At 36.9% G+C, this 23,424-nt stretch overlaps 1 protein-coding gene across 1 annotated transcript in view; it reads right to left on the minus strand.

Annotated features, from left to right (window-relative positions):
* Window positions 1–20,727, minus strand: part of LOC109411711 (ETV5-related protein Ets96B-like) — a 51,993-nt gene extending 31,266 nt beyond the window's left edge. The window contains exons 1-3 of the mRNA XM_019685282.3: window positions 19,412–20,727; window positions 1,851–2,430; window positions 1,609–1,764 (exon numbers count right to left, since the gene is read on the minus strand). Of these exons, the coding sequence (XP_019540827.2) occupies window positions 1,609–1,764; window positions 1,851–2,430; window positions 19,412–19,465 (790 nt within the window). The 5' untranslated portion in view covers window positions 19,466–20,727. The remainder of the gene's footprint in view (window positions 1–1,608; window positions 1,765–1,850; window positions 2,431–19,411) is intronic.
* Window positions 20,728–23,424: the final 2,697 nt, after the last annotated feature.

Genomic DNA, 23,424 nt, shown 5'->3' on the forward strand with positions numbered 1-23,424 from the left:
TGGCTGGCTTGCAGGGCCTGACACTAACCCAGGGAACTGGGCTTACCTTCCCGGAAGCTACGGGTTCTGCATTGGCATTTCCTCCAAGTGCAGTGCTTTATAGCTAGGCTCAAGTCCTCAAGCGCCAGTCTTCGCCGGGGGTGGTGTGTTTAATGGGCGCCCTGAGTTTCCACCCCCCTGCCGGATCCATCCGCCCAGTGAAACATCAACCGGGTTCCAACTTCCAGGTTGTAGGAACGCCACGTGCCCAACCGTAAGCTCCGCAAAACGTCAAGCCCTACCAGGCTGCTGGAAGCCTACGTGTCGAAGCAAACACAGCAGGAAGCCCAAGTACTCAAACCGGGCTCAGCTATGCCGTGGGAACCCACGTGCCCAACCTCAGACCCACTCAGACGAGGTTTCCGTAAGCCAAGTGCCGCGGGAAGTCCAAGTGCCCGCTGGCTTCCACATGGTCATCCAAGAATCATTCCAAATCTAGGCGTCCAGCGAAATGCTATCCAGGATTCATTCAGGCCGCAATCGTCCGCGTGTCTATTCAAGCTCTCCGGACCAAGCTGTCCAGAGTACTAACCGTGACCCAGCCAGGCCCCAGTCCCAAATCCATTTCAAACTCTGCCACCCAGTAACCGTCACCGGGACCCGTGCAGCCAATCAGTTATGAACAATGAACCATGATAAGACTGTTTTTAGAACTATGCGAGAAAAAATGTCAGGTGTTGGGAACGTGTGGAAAGTCCTTCAAATACCCTCAAACATCTTCGAAGACATCATTTCAATCAAACAAACCGTTTACGGATTATAATTTTATGAAGAAGAAAATTAGTTTTTGTTTCATACGCCGTTTTCAAAAGTGTGGTGAGGGTAAATGGCTATGAATTGATGCAAAAGTAAATGATTCATGAAATCCAGCGCACAAATAAAATCTCATTCAAATTATAAAATATCGAGTCAAAAATAACAAATTATTTCGTATTTTTGGGCTGGGCTGGAAATGCTCCTTACACTTACTCCTACGTACTGAATTTGCACTGTAGCTGATAGAACTTTGGAAATAGGGAAAACTTTGATATGTGAGTTTAAAACTGATAGCATGTTTTATTCATTATTGAAATATAGAAAAAATATCGATAGCTATTCTTGCAATCGTCTAGTAATCAAGCAATTCAAAAGCTAATAGCAAGAAGATCAAAAGGCAGCCTATTTATTGCACCCATAAAGAACTAGTAGCGCTCTATAAAGAATGAGCATATGTTTCATGAAAATGATCAGTGTTACCGATAAATAACTGAAACTGAACTGCTCCATAATAAAACACAAATGTTCCATAGAGCATTTGCAATTTGGTATGATCGCAATAACCTTTTGACATAGAAAAATGATAACACTAATGACAACGTTTACATATTATCTATGTGATATCGTTTTATTATCCGCCTTTTCTGGGGAAACTTGCATTATTGACCTACAATATTTCTAGTAAAAGCTTGAAAGTAGTGTTATTGTTTGAATATATCCTGAAATCTCATATTTTTGCAATGTTCTAAAAACTTAGCCCAACACATGTGAAACCTTAGATGTCCTCAATATTTTAATGATTTTTTAACTCACCTGAATGCCTCAAGCCGTAGCTGTCACAGGTCTCATCTAGGATGCTTTCATGCGTCGCAACAGCTGCTGCAGCCGTCCACAAGTCCCGCGGATGGGGATGTGGATGGTGCGAGTTCAGCCGGTACTCGGTCCCCAGACGGTACTCGGAATAGTAATCTGCGGAGAGAAGCCGAATCCAATTCAATTCAATTCGATTAGTGATAATGGGCGAAGCCGTTGCGTTGGTTGTTGCTGTTACTGACCATTGTGCAGTGCCGAGGAAGCACTGTGGTGAAACGGATTCACGTGGGACAGCGTAGTGACCGACGCCGACGTCGACGAGGACGAGGTCGAGGACGACGTGGCGATGCTAGTTCCGGATACCGACGGAGGCGGGGATGCTATACTTCGTTTACTATTGGTGGTAGTGCCGGCCGAGCTGTTGCCGCTGGTATTTCCGTTCCCATGGTGATGAGGATGACCATTGGTACTGAGATGATTGTGGACGAGGTCCTGCTGCTGCTGTTGTTGCAATTGCTGTTGCTGTTGGTGCTGTTGTATTAGCTGTTGCTGGTGCTGACCGTGATGAGGATGATGATGGTGATGGAGGTGGTGGTGGTGATGCTGCAAGAGATAGGCCGCCGACGCCGGGGACGACAGTGAGGTGGAGAGAAAGTCATTTGCTTGGGCCTCGTCGGCACTGCCGTTCCCTGTGACTATCAGCGTGCTGCCGTTTGTTCGATTGTCACCCCCGCTGGCTGACGACAGTACAACAGTCGTGGGGGATGATTTCGACGAGCTCGGGGAGTCTAGGACTAAAGATGATGCGGTCGTGCTGTCCTGCTGCGAGACAGATTTTTACAGGGGATGAAGAAGAAAGGAAATGCCTGTGAGTTCAATCAAGTTCATCATTTATCAAAATCTGATTTCTTTTGCTTAACATGAATAACGCGGCTTCTAAGGAGCAGGTATGTAGGCTGCATGCTTTTCTTTGACTTAGTTGAAGGGGAGCGTTCATGATAGCAAGAGATTGGTTTTGATATTTACTGGTTAATACCTGTTAATACAACAACAAGTCTATTAATCATACTTTGTTCATCTTAAACGGTGCATTTATTTAGCTATTGATCTAGCACGGTAATTATGAGTTTGTTATGTATATTCTAATTAACGCTGCATGGTGTCTTTCTGTGGCGGAGCAATGAAGCAATTTTGATACTGCGTTTCCACAGTTTAAGGTACATACATTACATATATGAGCTAGGGTGTGGGTGGGAATATTTAAATAAGAGCTTCTATTTAGACTTCTATATTTTGAGCAGTTTTATGTTGAGTTATGTTAACTAATGTTCCAGTTTTACTTGTGAATACAATATATTTGTTTCCTTTGCAGGCATTTAAACTATAACTTATGGCATAGTAGACTGTGAATAAAAAATGTTGATTTTCTTAGTTTGAAACTTGCACAATGACTAAGTGGCAACCTACTCGTAATTTTTGCACGCGCAAATATTGAAAAGTGGGTTTTCAGCCACCGTGGGATTGTTACAGTCAAAAATCAAAATTTTTGATTTTTTTTATTTTAACATTGTTTAATGCTGATACACAAACAAAATCTAATATAACTATTGATTCTGGTATTTAGTGTGGGATCGATAGTAAACATGCTTTCGTTGGAAAACGAAAAAAATAGATGTTGCGTTCGGGCAAATTCAAGGCAAATTCAAGACTTTTTATGACTTTCCTATGGTATTTATGTGAGTTTTTTTTTTCTAGGGTCGAAGGACCATCAAGGCCACCGTAATTTTCCTTTTCGATCTACCGTGCCGTTAAGTCGCTGATTTCGCGTTTTTTCTCATTGAGCGTACACAATTTGCCCAAATCTTCTTTTGGTGGCAGCTATAGCTTTCGTAATCCATGCTAACCATGGACGACCAGAGGACCCCGGATAAAAAATTACCATTCATTACATGGTAAATATTATTAGCAAATGACTGGTTTTATTGTTCACAATAAAACACATAGTAGATATATTGTTACTTTTTACAATAGAAATCAAGCCCATATAGTTCGTACAATAAGTGAACATTAACTTTATTAGTGACTAATTGGTTCGATTGTTTTTCAATAGTTCTATACTAATTTAAAGTTACTATCAGTAAAAATTAATTTAAGTTGTTTTTAAATAGTTGCAAAAGTGCTTGCACAGTTCTCATGGACTTTTTATTAAAAAAGAATTTATTTCTCAATTACACTTAAAACAATTCGTAACAAATAAATAACAATAAACATTGTTGTTGCTTGGATCATGTTTGTATAATCAAATACAAAATCACTTGACATATTTTTTTATAGTTTTTGTTTTAAATTTGAGTACAGTAGATGTTTCGGTTATCGAATGTTATTCGCTAAAACTTCAACGACTGACAGACGTCAAGCCGTGTTGGCAGAGGAAGCTGTCAATGAATAATTGAGGAAGTACTTATAGAAAACTAGCTAAAAATCAGATTTTAGCCAAGTGAGGACATTACGACAAGAAAAAGATGAACAATGATTTTTCTAATGTTTTCCAATTAATTAAATGAATCTAGTAAATAGTAATCTACCATTGATAACAATACAAATACAATTAGTTTGATGGGGTCAATTGAACCGATGGTAAAAAAAACATGCAATAATATTTGTTGTTATGTAAACAGATTTCGCCATTGAAAAACCAAAGAATTCATATTTCTCGGTAGCATTTTTCTCCAGCATTTACAGATACTAATGGCCACACGAATTGTGAACGATTTATGGTATGGATCATACGACCTGAGGTCTGACTTGTGATATTTGGCAGTTATTTGAAGAGATTGAAGATAGATCTTATCAACAGCTGCCAAGCAATACATACCAGACAGACATCAGAGTGTTTGATTCTTATCATAAAATGTGCATATCATTCTGGCGGACGTTAGTGCTCGTAAATGCTGGATATAAATGTTAGCGGAAAATATAAATTCAATGGATTTTCAAAAGCGAAAACAACAAATATTATTGTATTTTTATTGTAACCACGATTCATTTGACGCCATTCAATTAATTGTATTTGTATTGTAAGAACAATAAAAAAAAAACATTAAGATATATTGTTATCTTTTGAAAATTGCCCTAAAAATGTCTCATAAAAACACAATAGATTCTATTGTTTTTCGCGAAAAAGTGGATGAAAATTTTCTCAAAATTTTATGGTTAAGATACATAACGACCACCATTTTTTATTGTAAAAGTGCCATTTACCATTCGCCGAATGGTATAGAACAATAGGGGTGATGGTGAGTGTGCCGTGTAAATTACAATATGTTTAATGGTGAATATTTTTCGAAAAAAATGGTGTTGTAACAATAAAATTTATCGTATTTTTATGATATTTTTTATCAGAGACACCTTCGGCAATAGTTGCCCTTGCTTTTTTTTTGGTCTATGACCGTTTTACGGTCCACCTGAACACTCCTGAAATGTCTTTATTAACATTTGCGAGTGGACAAATCACGGAGCCTACTATGATATTAGTTAGAGGTTACCTGCATGCAAAGAAAACCAAGACATTGTGTATTAGAGTAGGTCATCCGTTATATGTAAAGTAAAATTTTTGATGAATTGCCGTTGGGTGCCATTTAAGGACCCAAATAAGTGTGCAACATTTGGGCATGATCGGTTATGTCTACGTTTTGCGCATCGCGTTTGATATTTGTATGGGATTCTACATGGGAAAACACCCTTTTTTTGCATTTTTTTCATGACAAGCTCGATTTTTTCTAAAACCATGTAACCGATAATGTGAAAACATAGCCTAGGGTGTCCAAAAAACTTTGTCGAAGACCACGAAGTGATCTGATGCTTATGAAAAAAGTTATAGCGTTGGCACTGCTTGCCGAAACAGCATGATTTTATTGCTATTGTTATTCCTTTACATGTTAAAACATAAACACATGTAAGCGGTTTGTTGATTATAACTTTTTTCACATGCATCGGATCGCTTTGCGGTCCTCGATTTCAGAACATTCTAGGCTATCATTTTACATTATCGGTTGAAAAATTTCAGACAAACTTTTTCAACTTATGACAAAAAGGCAAAAAAAAGGTATGTTTTCCTATACAAAATCCCATACAAATTTCAATTGCAATGCGCAAAGTGTAGACGCAACGGATCGTGCTCAAATTTTGCACAGATATTCAGGACCCGAAACGGAGCCAAAGAAGTTTTGATCTGAGAAAACGGTTCCGATGAACCACATTATTGTGTATGCAGGTGATATGGGAACCTTATTTGTAAGATGGTTCAAACTTTATCACGCATACGGTACTTCTCCGTGCTAGAAGGGGATTCCCTGGACCGTATCATAACGGATGGCCCAGAAGTGTAGCAGACCAGACATTTTTTGCTTTCAAAAAAGTTCACATATTGTTGTATCGAATGAGTTGTAAATTCAGTGAAAATGTTCTGTGCAAAAATTGTATGTATAAAAGCCACAAAAGTCCATCACCTTAACGCAGTTCCCGGTGAGATTCGAATGAACTGGATAGTTCACCCGAAACCCTTACGCAGTTTTGCACACTGTTCATCGTTTTGGATAGATAGCGGTGCGACAACTGCAAAATTGTTGCACTTGCAGTTAAACCGTTTGCACTGAGCGAACGTCTATTGTACAGCTATTCCATAGAAAAATGATATAATGCAACTCCGATTGTCGTGAAGCTTGGTGGGTTTGTAGTTCATCGAAAATAATAAGACCCGTTTTTTTTTATTTCGTCATTAGGGTGATCAATTTTCAGAAAAAGTGGTCCGAAAAATCAAGGTTTTTAAAAATTAAATATAAACCATAACTTTTGATTATCTTTTTTTTTAAAAGAACATTCTAGGACATCAATCTTTATAAAATTTCCAATGTATGTTATCTAGCTACGTGCAATGAAAATGATTTATCACAGTCAAGATATGCCCAGATAATCGATGACAATAATGAACTTTATGACCATCAAAGCATATCAAAAAATTAGAGGGGTGTTATTTTGGTAACTCAAGTAAAAATACTTGAAAAATGCCAATTTTTTCTAGACAATCATCAATATCTTTTGAACGGAATGACGTAGCAACATTCTTAGTGCACAAAATTGTGCGTTTTTATGAGCTCTAAAAATGGTTCTTAGACAATTTTGATGAGAAATTTGAAATAAAACATATGATAGTGAAGCTTATTCAGAAAAATATCTTTAGATTGGTCGATTTTAAAGCTACATAAAAACGGTTTTCAGCCAACTTGCTCAAAATTGATAGATATACAACTTTTCCGAAGAATGTATATAGTTATATTTGCAAATAAAAAAGATTGGTTTCCAATTTCTTTGAAAATATGGACCAACCTAATTTTCATGGACAATGGAATGAGGGCCTTATTATTAGGGTCAACTTTGTAAAAGACCATATTTGTCTAAAAACTCGTTTGAAGGCGCTGAATGCATCTTTCCTCGTAAATCTGGTTCGTGGATCACTGTGCAGCGTTACAGCCATACTTTGGTGTCCCAATTATAATGGATACAGGCTTTACTACAAATCACATACGTTACCATACATATGTACCCCATTAGATGTAACTTATCCGCACTGTAATGAGTGTACGGTCAACATCAGTTTGTCGTTGGACTTCTTCTGTATAATACAAAGTTATGAAAACATCACGGGTGCCAGGAAGATGAGGAAACTTCTAGGGCTGATGTTTTTTTTACGAAAGATGCCTGCTACACCAGGGGTTCTCAAACTTTTTCAGCTTGCGACCCACTTTTGATTTTCATATAATTTGGCGACCCACCGCAACGAAAGTTTTTAAAATAAGTATTTTTTTTGCAAGTCTGGAGTTTTAAATAAATAAATTTTATCACTTTCATATGTTGTGATAAACTTATGTTACGTAGCCCTCAAACTTTTGTTGTTCAATAGTACAAGTAAGTCGAAGAAAGGTTAAGGTGCCCAAGTTTGCAGCTTCAGTTTGCTCTTAGCCCTAAAAGTTTGAGATGAGATTACAAGTTTCTAATATAGGTTGTCCCAAAAATTGCACATGGTCGAAAAGCTTGGGGGCTCACCCTGCAAATGATAGCTAAGGGTGTTAGAAACAAACTTTTGTATGACGGCAACTTTCAGAAATGACATTTAGAGGTCGCCCCGGCGAGATTTTTGAAAAAAGGCCATTTTTCGTAATAATTTTCATACAAATATTTTTAACCGTACAAAAATTGGCAATACCCACTATTTTTATATTTTTTACAGCTTGATATAGATCCAAACTACCAGGGAAAAATAATTAACGACATGTTTTGCAGGTAACTTTTTGATACTGAATTTTTGAAATTACTAAAATTTGTCATTTTTTGATATACTGTGCATTTTACCCATCATAAAAAGTATCTGAATCTAATTATAATTTAAAACAATTTCCATAAAAAGATAGGAAATTTTATGAGGAAAAACTTTGCCAAAGACAGCATTGCGTTTTTTCTATCCGTTTTAGAGTTATTCACGATTTACTATTTGGTGAAATTTTGATTTTTAGGTATTTTTTTTTAAATCACAAAAGAACTGCCCGAAAACACATACAAAGTAAAAAAATCACGTATACTCAACAAGTTTTTGTCTTCATTGTGTTTAGGAATTATGGTGGCATCATTTATTGAATTTTTGTTTCCGTTGACAAATCCATTTTCTTTGATACAGAAAGGTATCTACTAGAGAGAAACTTTATCATTAGGTACCATTTTGAGATGCCTCAGTAGGCCATGGCATATTTAACGGTTATGTACTGACAATGGTTTATACGAGCATAATACACAATCAAACGCACGGCAAATTTTCTATATCATTTAGAAGGTGATACATTCCGCAAAACATGCCGTTTTTGTTTTCAATGATGTTGTTCAAATCGTTCAAAGACATGAATAAAAAGTTCTAGTAGTCCCTATCATTTTAAACAACATATAGGACGATAAAAATGACGTCACTTGTTTACGTCCAAAACTGTTGTTTACCAATAATAGCCTACCTTGTCTTATTGTATGCCGTGTATGTGTTATGGTAATCAAATTGTTCTAACCTTGGATAACATTACGTTAACACGCTGGTTCATCTTATCCCACCCGTTTCAATTTGCCTCGGTGTATCTTATTTTCGGTGTTGATAAGATAGTTCAAGTCAGTAAATGTTAAAAAGGCATGCTCTGCTTTTTAGAATGTCTTGAATTGGAACTTCAACTATCTAAAAATTGGTACCTGTTCTTACGTAAAATATTCGTAATCGCGATTTGAATTTGGTATGGGTCAACGTATTCGCCTTTATTCACATTGCCACTGTTTCCTGGGCTGTTTCACTGATCCAGGACTCATACGTCTTCGCGTAGAAAAATAATTGAGAATAACGACAGGAAAGTAAGATAAACGCGAACATATGGCTTGTGGAGAATATCTTTAAAAAATCAATAGGCAGTACAAAACTTGTCAAGAGAACTAGCTTTTTAATAAATTCTGCTAGTTAATTTCTATATGAAGGGATTGAATAACAAAAAAAAAAAAATCAATAATTGATGTCACCATAATTCCATAACACAATCGAGACAAAAACTTGTTGAGCATACGTGATTTTTTACTTTGTATGTGTTTTTGGGAAGTTCTTATGTGACATTTTTAAAAAAATACCTAAAAATTCAAAATTCACCAAATAGTAAATTGTGAATAACTCTTAAACGGATAGAAAAAACGCCATGCTGTCTTCGGCAAAGTTTTTCCTTATAAAATTTCCTATCTTTTCATGGAAATTGTTTTAAATTAGCATTAGATTCAGATATTTTTTATGATGGGTAAAATGCACAGTATATCAAAAAATGACAAATTTTAGTAAATTCAAAAATTCAGTCTCAAGAATTTACCTGCAAAACATGTCCTCAATTATTTTTCCCTGGTAGTTTGGATCTATATTAAGCTGTAAAAAATATAAAAATAGTGGGTATTGCCAATTTTTGTACGGTTAAAAATATTTGTATGAAATTTATTACGAAAAATGGCCATTTTTCAAAAATCTCGCCGGGGCGACCTCTAAACGTCATTTCTGAAAGTTGCCGTCATACAAAAGTTTGTTTCTAACACCCTTAGCTATCATTTGCAGGGTGAGCCCCCAAGCTTTTTAACCATGTGCAATTTTGGGACAACCTATTATTTAACCAGTCTGGCTCCAGATACAGTGGCAATTTTATGCTTCTGCAGAACTTTAAAATTAAATAACGCCTGAAAATGCTGTAGATATTCACAGCGAGTGGATATAGTACAGCTGAAGGTCAGATGAATCCTTTTAAGTTTTTTTTTATTTATACACACTTATTTAATCTCCATGTTTATTGAAATCACGTTTCAGTTGTTCCGTTAAAGTTCAGAGGTAAGGTTTCTTGTCGAAGTTTGCTAATTTTTGGCATTTTTTTGATATATTTTTGATTTTTTTTATATTTTTGAACTTGAACTCATTTTTTTCCGAAACACAAGTAAAATCTAAAATTTTATCTAAATCTTTAAACTTTAGGGTAGGAGTTTTTATTTTAGAATCGATTTCAGAACGCAGAGAGTAGTTTCAATATTCAATATACTCCAGCCAAGACTTATAATACAAAATTTTGAATAGTATTAGGAAGAAACCGAAATTCTAGAAAAAATTTTTCTAGAAATGGATTCTCCAAGGGAGTATTTGAAAATTAGAAAATGGCAAGCAATAACATTCCACATAAGTTAATAAAGACTTCGCGACCCACCGAAAATCAGCCCGCGACCCACCAGTGGGTCGCGACCCATAGTTTGAGAAACGCTGTGCTACACTATTCAAACTAATGGATATTTTATTAGTTAATGGGAATTCATATACCACAAAAAACCTCGACCATCAACCGCAAGTCAAGTATTCCTCTGGGTCGTGCATGCATTCAATTGTATCGACTTCTTCTGAGCAAACATTCAGACTACATATACCGCAAAATCAGTAGGGGGTCATTGTTGAAAGAGACACTGTCTTCAAGTGTGAACCCCAGAAGGAAAGGACAAAGGAAATCATGTTCACACCTACGCACAATAGACATTACCTCCAGCTAACTTTTACCGCCACTCCTCCATACCCTTCCAGAAAACCGTAATTGTTCCGACAAACAAAAATTGGCCACGGTAGGCACGCTGATGAGCTACTAGCTACAACAGGTACCCTTGTATGTTTTGTCCTGCCCTCGTCGCCAGTCAGTGGCGGAATGACAAACATGACAATGTGTAAAACAATATGTGGTGATGGTGCGGTATGCTTTGTGTCCTCTGTCCCTTCTCATATTGGTGTTGACACAAATTCATTAGATAATTGACCTGAAGCTCCTCACCGTTTGGAGTGTCAAAGCCATGGGGAAAACGTGATGTCTTAATTTTTGTCACCTTTAATATTGAACCGCCGAGGGACGAAAAAGGCTGTTGCTTTCATGTAGTGGATAGGAAACTATATCGGCAGCAGTTATCGATCACACTTTGCCCAACGGATAGACTGTAGTCGGTATCAGAATGGAAGTGTAACGAAACTTAAATATAATTTCCGCCGGAGGTGGTAGCGCGGTGATTTCCTCCGTGGGATTGATTTTGAAACTCGAGCAATGCGAGAATTGTCTTTATTGCAGCTGAACAACTTTATCTTTAACAAGAACACAAACGTCTTAACATCTGAGAGCTTTCGAAAAGTAAGCCGCGTCACAGAATTATAAAAAGTTTTATTTTTCAGTAAACTGATAAAAACTGAAAATAACTGAATATCTGAAAGCTCTAAAATTTCAATTCAATAAGTCTGAAAGAGTCATTAATTAGTCAACACGAAGGCGAAACACTATATTTATGGATAACTATATCAAGAAATATATTTTCCGCAGATTATTTTGAAATTCTTCATAATATAAACAATTGTGATTTATTCATATAAGCTTCCGGTAAACCATATTGATTGAATAACTCTTTGACTTAGTTTAAGATCCATTTGGCATGACTCGTTTTCCGTAGAATACGGAACATTTTGGTCTTTTTCCACAATATGACGGGACACCCGTATAAGGTCATAAAAATTAAATACGGGACGCATGGTCATCCTAATGACTAAAGGTCGTTCACACCAAAATCCGGACAAAGTATTGATCTTGTTTCTTCATCAAATTACCACGAAATGGTATGCTCAAGACCAATACATATAGACAAACGTGAATAAAATATATTGTTTACGAAATCACATTCAGTATTATAGGTGGCGTGATCTGAGTTAGCACGCAGTTTAGCTCAAATGTTTGGAAAATCACAATTCTCAACTTTTCAAAAGCCGGGGCCTGTGGGGTAGTGGTCACACGTTCACTATTTAAGTGGATGGTCATGGGCTCGATTCCAGCCCCGGCACTTGCAATTTTTCGTCAGTTGATCAGCCCCTCCCCCAGGAGCGGCTGACACCTGACCCTCTTCTGAGCATATGCACTAACCAACGTACCCGGAAACTTGGATATCGGCTATCTGCAACTCATAATGGACCCTCAATCGGACTGGAAAAGGAACAAGAGATCAACATCCTCGTGCTCATCATTCTACCATGGACAGGGTTGAAAAGAGACAGCAGCGCATAGGCAACTAGTTCGATATAGTAGAATTAGAATAGAATACATTTAGGCGCTGCACAAAGTGTAAGTGCAGCTGCCGATTTAAATCGCTCACGCAGTGCCCTAGTGGACAATAGAGCTGTAAATTAGGTTAAGTGGTTGTAGAATAGATAAAAAACTTTCCAGAAATTTTGTTGTGCCGTCATGGACGATGAAACATACCGCTTCAAAAGTCCAAATATCTCACAGAACGGGAGTTTGAAACAGTAATTATTCGGAAAGAAACTTCTAAACAGCTCAGGAGGAAATTCAAATCCAAATTTCCTGAAAAATATCAGGTGTGGTAAGAAATATGTTCATGTGAGCTAAAATCAACAACATTTACGCTGAGTTTAAGCGAATAATGTCTCAAAAAGCGTTTCTTACGCTTCCTGAAATAAAATGTGACTTAATTTTTACTCTGTCCAGATTTGGCCAACAGCCATTTGGCAATAATAACGTTAAATTACTTGAAGCGTTATCTTACGCGATTTATGGAATGCATCTTGTCACTTCAGTGTGGAGTTTAGAAGTTCACCCGCAGGCTTATACGATAAATTTTCTTTCATCGTAATAAAACTTTACAATAATGTTTATTCCACACATTGACCGCACTTTGCTTTAACATTTATGCGATTTCAATATGATGAAATTTGTACATTTTCATAGGAGTTCTATTAATTTGGGAATTATTAGGATGTAGAGTCATACCTTAAATGGGCTGATTTGTATACTTTTACGAGCTCACAAGAAACATCACTATAAGTTCGAAAAATTACATCTCATGTGATGTTAAAATCCGCGCATAAAATTATATTGTGTCAGTCATTGATCAACTTCATCCCGGAAGCAAAATTTTAAAATTCTTTCACGGTGTGTTGATAGAGCAACTTTAAAACAAGAAAAAATAAGTAAGTCTGAATTTTTGCCATAAGAAAGTATTGGTATTCTTCTTTAATTGAATGGTAAAGTAGAAAACATCTGTCGGGGAGTCTAGAGTAAAATTTATTTTTGAAACTTTTGGTTTGAATATTACGAAGGACGGGATTAATAACTTAAACAAAGATATATTCAGTTGCTGCTAATTCGCTTCACAAGCATTGAAATAAAAAAAAACAATGTGTGCAGCTTTTCTTGGTATGTATTTTTTCTAAAGCTTTGTAGAACGTTGTACTAACCTAGCTTCGATAATTTGATCACTAGCTAGAGAGCAGTAAACGAAACTCTCCATGGCGAGATTATGATTTGCGTCAACAATGTGGCGTTTTTGTCTTCATAGCATTCTCATGTGTTATGTTTGCAAATGTGGCACTTGGATTATATGGATTACTTTTAGATGGAACTACAACCTAAAAGTCCTTCATACATTGTTTTATGATCGCATGCTTGTGTAATGAGATAATCGCTAGTGATTGTGCCCTATCTTTGCTTGCTATACTGACTTTCTGCAAATATATTATATAAACAATATGATTCACTTTCGCGTTCTCCGTACATTGAATTGGCGAACAGCTTACAGCACCATCTAGCGTCAAACGTGGCAATCAACCTTAAATTGAACCATATATTTGCTAAATATGTTTAAGTGTGTCTCCATGACATTTCCTTTTGTTATAGTCGTCGACGAACATCTTTAGAGATGTACAAGATTCAATTTCCACAAACAATATCATCTGAAAGTATCTGCATGATATGTAGTATCTGCATGATATGTATTAGATCCGTATATCTCATTGAGTAATAACTTATAACTCGGGCGATTTTTTTTAGTTCACATATTCTATTTACTGTCCCGTAACGCGGTTAGATCACCTTACAATGGTGCGTTACGGCGTAAGATCTACCATAACCAATTTTGATTACGTAATTTTCCAGCTTGGTTTAGATTCAGGAAAATTGTTAAAAAAATTAAGATCAAAATTTGGTTTTCTTTTCTGTTTTGTGTTTTGTTTTATTTTTGTATTTTGTTTTTTTTTTTACTACTAGTATACCATTTGTTTCCGTGTTATTTACTTGATTTTAACTTCAACTAACAATTTGTTTCAGCGCTGTTCAGGTAAATAAAGTTGTAATTGTAATGTATGTCAATTAACATTCTATGTATCATAACACCGTTCAATACTGAATTTTGTTATGGGATGAGAAAAAAAGAACAGGGGTTTGGGACCCTAGAAGTGTCATAGTGAAAGAATTTTTGAAAAATATTGGACCGGGCCTTCACAGTTTAAAACCGAAGTTTGTATTGAGAACTTGGGGTGTTCAATTGATATGTGCATTAGAATGCGTTGTGCATATATTTAGGCGTTAGACAATAACGAAACGGCTAAAATATAAACGACTCATAAGAAAGTGATCATTCGTCATAAATAATTCCAAAAGTCCCAGTGAAGAAATAGGGGTGTAAGCAGTAATAAATAACAAAAGTTCCATAAACAAATAGAAAAGTGCATAAATAAATCAAAAGTTTCCATAAAAAATTGATTTTTGAGCAATTAAAAACGTCAAAAATGCAATGAATAATTCAACTGTTGCAATAAAAAAAGCCAATTTTCCCACCAAATAACTTCGAATTTTCCATAAATAAATCCGATTTTTCCATAATAAATTGGGAAATTCACAATAAAAAAATATCTAAAAAGCAATAAATAATTCAAAAAGTGCAATAACAAAAAAATAAATTATCAATAAATGTCAAAAAAAACAAGCAATAAACGTAAATGCATTTTGAGCCAAAAATTAAATAGACCATGCGGCAAAGCCGCATAGAGGTTTGAGGAACTGAGGCGGCAGAAGGCCGCCGAAGTTTCCGATATCCGATGCACCGCAACTGCATCGATTCGGTTCTAGGCAAACCCCGGTATAATGCAAACATAGATGTTATCCCTTTTTTTAGGTCCGACGAGCGATAGCGAGTTCGGACAGCAAGCAATTGCTTGGTAAATTGCAATCATAGTTACGCAAGCTTTTCAGTCGATTCAATCATATATGTGCGATTCAGCATTTCACTGTCTCATACTTTTCTGCATTTGTTTTTCATGGGTAATTTCGTCATTTTTTATTGCATTTTTTGAAAAAGCAATAAATTTTTCGATATTTTTTTATTGTGAATTTTCTAATTTATTATGGAAAAATCGGATTTATTTATGGAAAATTCGAAGTTATTTGGTGGGAAAATTGGCTTTTTTTATTGCAACAATTGATTTATTCATTGCATTTTTGACGTTTTTAATTGCTCAAAAATCAATTATTTATGGAAACTTTTGATTTATTTATGCATTTTTCTATTTGTTTATGGAACTTTTGTTATTTATTACTGCTTACACCCCTGTTTCTTCACTGGGACTTTTCGAATTATTTATGGGAAATTTTGTATTTATTATGGAACGTTTAATTGTCTGCCATAACGAAACTAACCCAAATACCGAAAACGCCTAAAAATATGTATGGCACGTTCTAATGCACATATCAATTGAACACCCCAAGTTCTCCATACAAACTTCGGTTTTAAACTGTGAAGGCCCGGTACAATATTTTTCAAAAATTCTTTCACTTCTAGGGTACCAAACCCCTGTTATTTTTTTTTCTCATCCCATAACACTAAATTTTGTAAAATTTTGTCGAGCAGTGTAATAAGTTCTGAAAGAATAGTTGAAAGAACGGAGTACTTATTGAAAAAGTTTCTACATTAAGCATGAAATTTAGCCTGTTCAGCATAAAACCTAGTAAAAACAATATGAAAACAATGATTTAAATAGTTTGTCGATTTGCATGCCTCAACAAATATTTTCTGTGTTATTTGAAACCTCCAAGCATGAGAAAGAGTCATTGATGATTGCTAGGGCATCGTTTACTAGTAGAATATTTTCAACATACAGCTATTATCTTTCGAAAAATTATAATTTTATAACAATATTTTTTTTTGTTATCAAAATTATTGCGCCACGCAACCTAAAGCCTTACGCTTGCAATTTGATATTCAGGTAATGCCTTAATCATCAAAAAAATGGAAAGATTGAACATGTATACACAAAACCACAAAGCTACATAATGGCAGTTTGCGTGTTTTCCTTTCATGTATTAGACTATGTATCTGTTCATCATTTGAAACACAAGTTTTCACAGTACCTCCAACATAATGACTCAAGGTACTTAGAATTAAATATTTTTCATGAATTATTTTATAAAAAACTAGCTGTCCCGGCAAACTTTGTCTTGCCTGGTTGTGGTGGTTTGACAACTGTTGAGCTCAAAATAGCACCGCACTCTAGATTGGTTTCATTTTAGATCGTGTTGATTTCCTTCCCAGTTCGTGAAAAATAAGTAATTTATCAATTTTCTTACTTTTCTAATTAATTTTCGTAACCTTTTATACATATAAACACAGTTATCACGAATACGAATCAAACCATGCAAGAGCCATCCTGATTGGTTCACCCGTTCGTGAGTTTTGTTGCCTCAAAGGGACTTCTAACTCATTTTTATATATATACTAGCAGTCCCGGCAAACTTTGTCTTGCCAAGCTGTGGTGGTTTGACAACTGTTGAGGTCATCGCAGCAACGCACTCTAGATTGATTTAATTTTGATCACGCTGAATTTCTTCCCGGCTCATGGAAAATCCGTACTTCATCATTTTTTTTACTTTTCTAGTGGATTTTCGTAACTTTTTGTACATATAAACACAGCCACCATGAATACAAATCTAACCATGCAAGATTCATTCTGATCGGTTCAGCCGTTCGTGACTTTTGTTGCCTCAAAGGGAAGTCAAACTCATTTTTATATATATAGACTAGCAGTCCCGGCAAACTTTGTCTTGCCCAGTTTTGGTGGTTTGACAACTGTTGAGGTTTTTGCGCACCGTACTCTAGATTGATTTCATTTCGATCGTGTTGATTTTCTTCCCAGGTCTTGCAAAATCACTACTTTTTCAATTTTCTTACTTTTTTAGTTGATTTTTGTAACTTTTTTTTACATATAAACACAGCCACCGTGAATACGAATCGAACCATGCAAGAGTCATGCTCATTGGTCCGCCCGTTCGTGATTTTTGTTGCCTCAAAGGGGTTCCAAACTCATTTTTATATATATAGATAGATATAGACTAGCTGTCCCGGCAAACGTTGTACTACTAAAAGCTCTAAAGTAATAGTAAAGTGAAACGTTGTACTGCCACTTTGTGTTTGACAATTGTTGAGCTCATTTTGCACCGCACTCTAGATTGATTTTATTGCGAACGTTTTGAGGTTCTCCCAGCGCATACACATTTTAGTATTTTCCCATTTTTTCTATTTTAGTGGTTAATTTATGTAACTTTTTTACATATAAACACAACCACCCTGCAGATGGATCGAACCATGCAAAAATCACGCTGATCGGTTCATCCGTTCGCGAGCTTTGTTGCCTCAAAGGGACTTCAAACTCATTTTTATATATATGTAGACTAGCTGGCCCGGCAAACTTTGTCTTGCCGTCTTGTGGTGGTTTGACAACTGTTGAGCTCACAATAGCACCGCACTCTAGATTGATTTCATTTCGGTCGTATTGATTTTCTTCCCAGCTCATAAAAAATCAGTATTTACTTTATCAATTTTGTTGATTTTCTAGTTGATTCTCGTTACTTTTTGTACATATAAACACAGCCACCACGAATACGAACCGAACCGTGCAAGAGTCATGCTGATCGGTTCATCCGTTCGTGAGTTTTGTTGCCTCAAAGGAACTTCAAACTCATTTTTATATATATAGATAGATAGATAGATATAGATATTTTTTGGACTTTTGCTACTAAGCTTAGTATATTAGAATGCGTTTGATAGTTATGCTAATATTTGAAAACCATTCAACATATTTTAATGAAATTTTCACATAGTCATCTACGCATACTACTTCGAAACGTCTGAAAATTTTTTGGTTTTAACTTAAAAGACAAAAAAGTTGTGATCATTTGTAGGAGATGCAAAAATTCACAATATGCGCTTTTAACAGTTTTTGCATGAAAAAACTTAAAAAAAAAATGTTACAGACCCCCCGATGGATGTTTTCCTCCGACCCAGCGAATTGAAGGGAATGGCCCAAAGTATCATTGGGCAAAATTTCAGATTTACTTATTTTTTTATTATAAAGTTGTTCTACACAACACACCGTGTCTTTAACTGTGTCGTCTACAAATATCTATAATCCACCATGTCCTTAAAGTTTCTTTTAGCTTTTCTAATAACTAGACTAGATTTTCGGTTCTGCAGCTTAACAAACCGTAAATGTAAACGTTCTTCCAATACAATACATATTTTGTTATTAAAATACACTTTGTTCTGCAAAAAACATGCTGGAATTCGTATCACTTCATGTTCCGTTTCAGCAACTTTTGCCATGATCTCTGCCGAGGACTCGCAGGTACATCGTCCTTGAAATCATCGTCACTTCCTGCTCCCCGGTGGAAGGAATTAAATCATCGCACTCAACTATCACACCCAGAGGATAGGAAAATTCGATCCGCGCCCCGACCGGAGGTATTTGTGCATGGGAAAAGTTGAAAATCGATATGTACAACTGCAACAATTTGTCCATTTCCGCCATGATGACGGCGCCGATCTATCGTACATATATGTACGTATTGCACAACGCATCGGCTCACACTGGGACGGGACCGAAAATAAAAGGAAAAAAATCTGTGGCTCGCATAGATAGCAAAATCTAGTGTTTGCAAGAAAAAATATATTTTTTTTTGGTGATAACCAAAATTTTAAACAATTTTAATATATAGTTCTGAAAGCCCAAGTGAAAGCTTGCAAAAGGTTTTTTCCTTCTATTTTTCATCGTGCTCCCAATGTGCGGCTATTAATCCGTGCAAGGTGGCGTCCAACTATCACGATACACTTTTAATTCTATCAGTTTGTTGTCACACTTTGTTTTATTACATTTACATATAACTGTAGAAAATATTTCACTTATTACGTAATTCATGGCCGATTTTTACATACAACTACAAAAACTGTCACTGTGTGCAAATATTGTTTTTACACTTTTCAATGCTTCTGCACTTTTTTGAGCCGTTTGATTGAGTTAAAATTTAATAACTATCGATTTCGTTTCCCTGCTTTCCTGTGCACTTACCAATCGTACCAGATTGGAATGTATTGGGCTGATGTTCTGCGTTAAGGTGTTCATGCTGCGCTGTGTTAATCCGTGTTATCCTGTTTTTACACTAAAATGCACTATGTACAAGAGATTACAATCCTCATGTCACGACACAGTTTAAATTCCTTCACATGATCTCACAGTTCCAGTATCACTTTCCAAAACTACTACCAAAGTGCTCCAACCGTCGGGCACCTTTTCCAGGATATCGCACCGTGTTTCGTCCGGATCGACCGAATTCCCGCAATCAACTGTGATTGATTCCGGACGCCGATGTAAAAGCATGCAAATTTTCCCAGCAGCCAACCAACGGCGCGCGGTACGCGAAGGAAAATTGGTTTTCCATCGCAGCAACCGGTGAGTGCCGTCACTATCATCCGCAATGAGCAAGAGCGAGCCAACAGTAGCTCCAGTAGGCGGAGCAAACGCGCAATCAGCAGCACGCGGCCATGGCACTCTTTGTTGTTTTGCGCAACTATGTCTGTTATCATCACCGTCGCGTCGTCAGAAGTTACCGCAGCAGGTCTTTGTTCGCTTACGCGATGATGGTTACCACCCACTGTGAGACGATGAGTGATTTTGTACGGGTGAGGAATTGTTTTTCTTTCGTTTGGAAATTCTGGGAGCTTGCTTTTGTTATCTCGTCAGCTTGTTGGGGATGGTGTCCTCCATGACAAGATTCTGATGAAAATTTTATCAAGCCAGCGAGAGTTGCTCTACTTCTTCAGGTGGATGGAGCGTGAGGTCAATCTTGTGGTGTGTGGGAGTGAGTTGCCATACAGCAACTCTAGCTAGAATCATAATTGATGATTCAAAACATGTGTTTTTTGACTGAACATGGTGGCAAGGTACGTTATATTCGACGCTGAAGGGTTTAAAATGCACAGGTTGTCATCGTTACTGCATTGGTGGTTGGCAGGACCGCTCCGGATTGCTTGGATGGTCAGTTAATTATAATTATTTGATGAAGCCAGCAAAATTATTTCAATTTGATACTTTAATAATTGATTGATAAACCGTTAATTACTATTTTATTTACCGAGTACCTAACGTCCGTGTGCTTGGTTTCATGACCGATGGAGTGGAACATATTATAATTTCATTGTTGTGTGCTTAGAACCGGTGTGTTGAGGAGATGCAAATGGAGGCCATGGTTGGCTATGTCGGTGTAGCAATTTTCTGCGATGATGAATTTTTAATGGCGATGATCATTATGGCGTGCGTGTTTATTTTGTGCCCTGCCCCACGCTGGAGCTGGTGAAAAGTTTCTTCTTGTTTTGTGTTCCTTTTTGTGACAGGATGCTTCCTCTGACATTTGGTCTGTTTCCAGCATTAGTTTTCAAAGATTTGGATTCTGGATTTTTTACTCTACTGTTTTTGAAGTATTATGATAAGCACAATAATGTTAACTTTTTAAGTATGTGTACTTCTTTATCTCATCGACTTTGTGTAGAATTGTAGCCCCCAACAATACGCCAACTAAAAGCCCCCATTGGTTGAGTTTCTACCGCTGCTGTGCAATGCAGAGAACTAGAATACTGGTGTTCCGGTCGGTTTATGATAATGAGATATTTTTGAAATGGTGTTCATTTGTTGTTCTATGAAATTAAACTTATGCATTATTGAAAAACTAATTTGATTGGACTTCGTTTGTGTATGTGTGCTATATTAACTTATTTTCATATTACTGGCTATTATTCACAGCGTTATGCATGTATTGTAGATGATTGCTTCATTTAATTTAATTTAAAAAACTCTTCGGGATTGGCAAGTGCGGTGTTGGGTATTGTAATTGCAACTCTTGATGGCATTCATAGGGTAAAACTAGCTGTCTTTTGACGTTCCAAGTTCAAGTCCCCGTCCACAAAATGCATAAAAAATAAATTTCCAATAACATCCAATTTTCCCCATGTTGCCGCATAAACATTTCTTGGGTGAAAACTAGCAGAACAACACAAAAACGATCCGAATTGGATGTTCCATTCGCAAGTTATGCGCGGTCCCACGTATGCCGCTACATTTTTATATATAGAACTTCATAGTTGCTACTCCGTGATTGATCAAGTTTTGGTTAGACGGATGACGAGGACTTTTAAAATTCTGTATAGAAGTTTGGAGAATGTTGTGAATATTGCGTTACTCACTGGAACAATCCCTTCACAGTCATCATAGCAAACTACAGTAGAATCACTTGGAATAATACGTAACCTCACGATAAAGGCGACTTACTCCGCCAAAGCTCCTCTCTTCAATGAGGCAGCATCACACTCTTGATCACACTGATGACCTCGTGCTGGCTGTCACTGATGCTTGCTGCTAGGGGAAGGACACGCAAAGGGAATGACACTTTGCTTTATTAAAGTTAAATAAAAAAGTTAAAGAAAAAAATTGAAATTTTTTATTTCCTACGTCTTCAACATATATACAATGTTGCACAGACTGATTAGCTTGAACTTAATGCTATTTCATATGAACAATTTCAAATTCTTAAACATTATTACGTTCACATCATTTACATTATAACAACTCAGCAATTTCATTAAACACAAAGAATATAAACTCAATTGCACTAACATATACATAACAACATTAACGGCATTATACAAACATCACATATTAAAACATTATCATTTCAATGGTTTCATTGATTCAATAGTGCGACAACGAGATTCTCTAAACCTAATACCAGGCGGCCAAGTTGATGAAAGCATTGCCATGTTCTTGTATTTTGAATTCAACATGATTTTGAACGACATATATTCTAATAAGCTATAATCCATGCGCTTCGTAACAAGCTTTACTGCTTTAATGTTTTCTTCAAAAGGGATTTCAAGGCATCGATGCACCAATGTCCGAACATCATCCTCTGAAGTGTGGCAATCGATGTATGTAAGTAGTAATGAGAACGAACGATCATCATCACTTTCACTACTCTTTTCCTTAATCGCACACTGCGCAGCGTGGTCACGTTCCAACTAGACCTGTGCGCCGACTATTTTGCTCGGCGGCGGCGTGAGGGCCATTTTTGGCCGGCGTCAGCGGCGTCATCGGCGTCACGCCGGTGGCAGCTTTCGGAGGCGGCGGCGTGACTAAAATTTGACCAGATTACATTGGCAAGGCGAAGAAGTTGTCAAGGAATGAACTTCACAGTAATATCCCGCCAAGATTTGGGAACATACCCTGTAGCAAAACTGCAAACAAGTAAATTTTTCTAAACATGTTTGAAATATTCAAATCCCTTTTGAAGCAAAATAGGATAAATCCCATCTGCTCCAGGAGATTTGAAAGGAGCAAAGGTATTGAGTGCCCACTCAATCGATTCTATAGTTACAATACTCAGAGCCGAAGCCAGGGAATCGTAACTACAAGAAAAGACATCAGGTTCATCCGAAGATGTAATATCCGCACATCCAGGGAAGTGTGTGCTGAATGAGCATTCCAGAACTTCCTCATCAGATGAAGTCAAATCACCATTTGGCAAACGAAGTTCGTTCACCTGGAAATCCTTAGATTTCGGAAAGATTTTGTTAAACCGACTGACTTCACTCAAGCTGGAAACATTTGTACGAAGGTTTTTCCAGCCGGATCGTTCAGCAGACCGGAGAGCTTTCCTGTAGGCCTTGCGAGCCGACCTGAAAGCCTCCGAACCAGTCGAACGTCGTCTGTTCCAACTCTTTCTACATTGTTTCCTGAGTTTCACCAGATCAGAGTTCCACCAAGGGGTTCCTCTTGTGATCTTCACAGACCGTAGAGGGCATGCTTCTTCAAAAGCTTCCATGATGAAGATCGTTGTGGTATCAACGGCATCATCTAAATCACTTGGAGTCATTGGCGTAGCTAGGGGGGGTTCCAGGGGTGCCTGGCACCCCCTAGAACAAATTTGGCACCCCCTAGAATTTTTCCTTGACAGTCACCTAAAATTTAAAACTTACCACAATAATTCTAATAATTTTTAATGATACATTTAAGCAAAACTTAATCACACCTGG

Source organism: Aedes albopictus, chromosome 2 (genome assembly GCF_035046485.1).
Source record: "Aedes albopictus strain Foshan chromosome 2, AalbF5, whole genome shotgun sequence".
Lineage (NCBI taxonomy): Eukaryota > Metazoa > Arthropoda > Insecta > Diptera > Culicidae > Aedes > Aedes albopictus.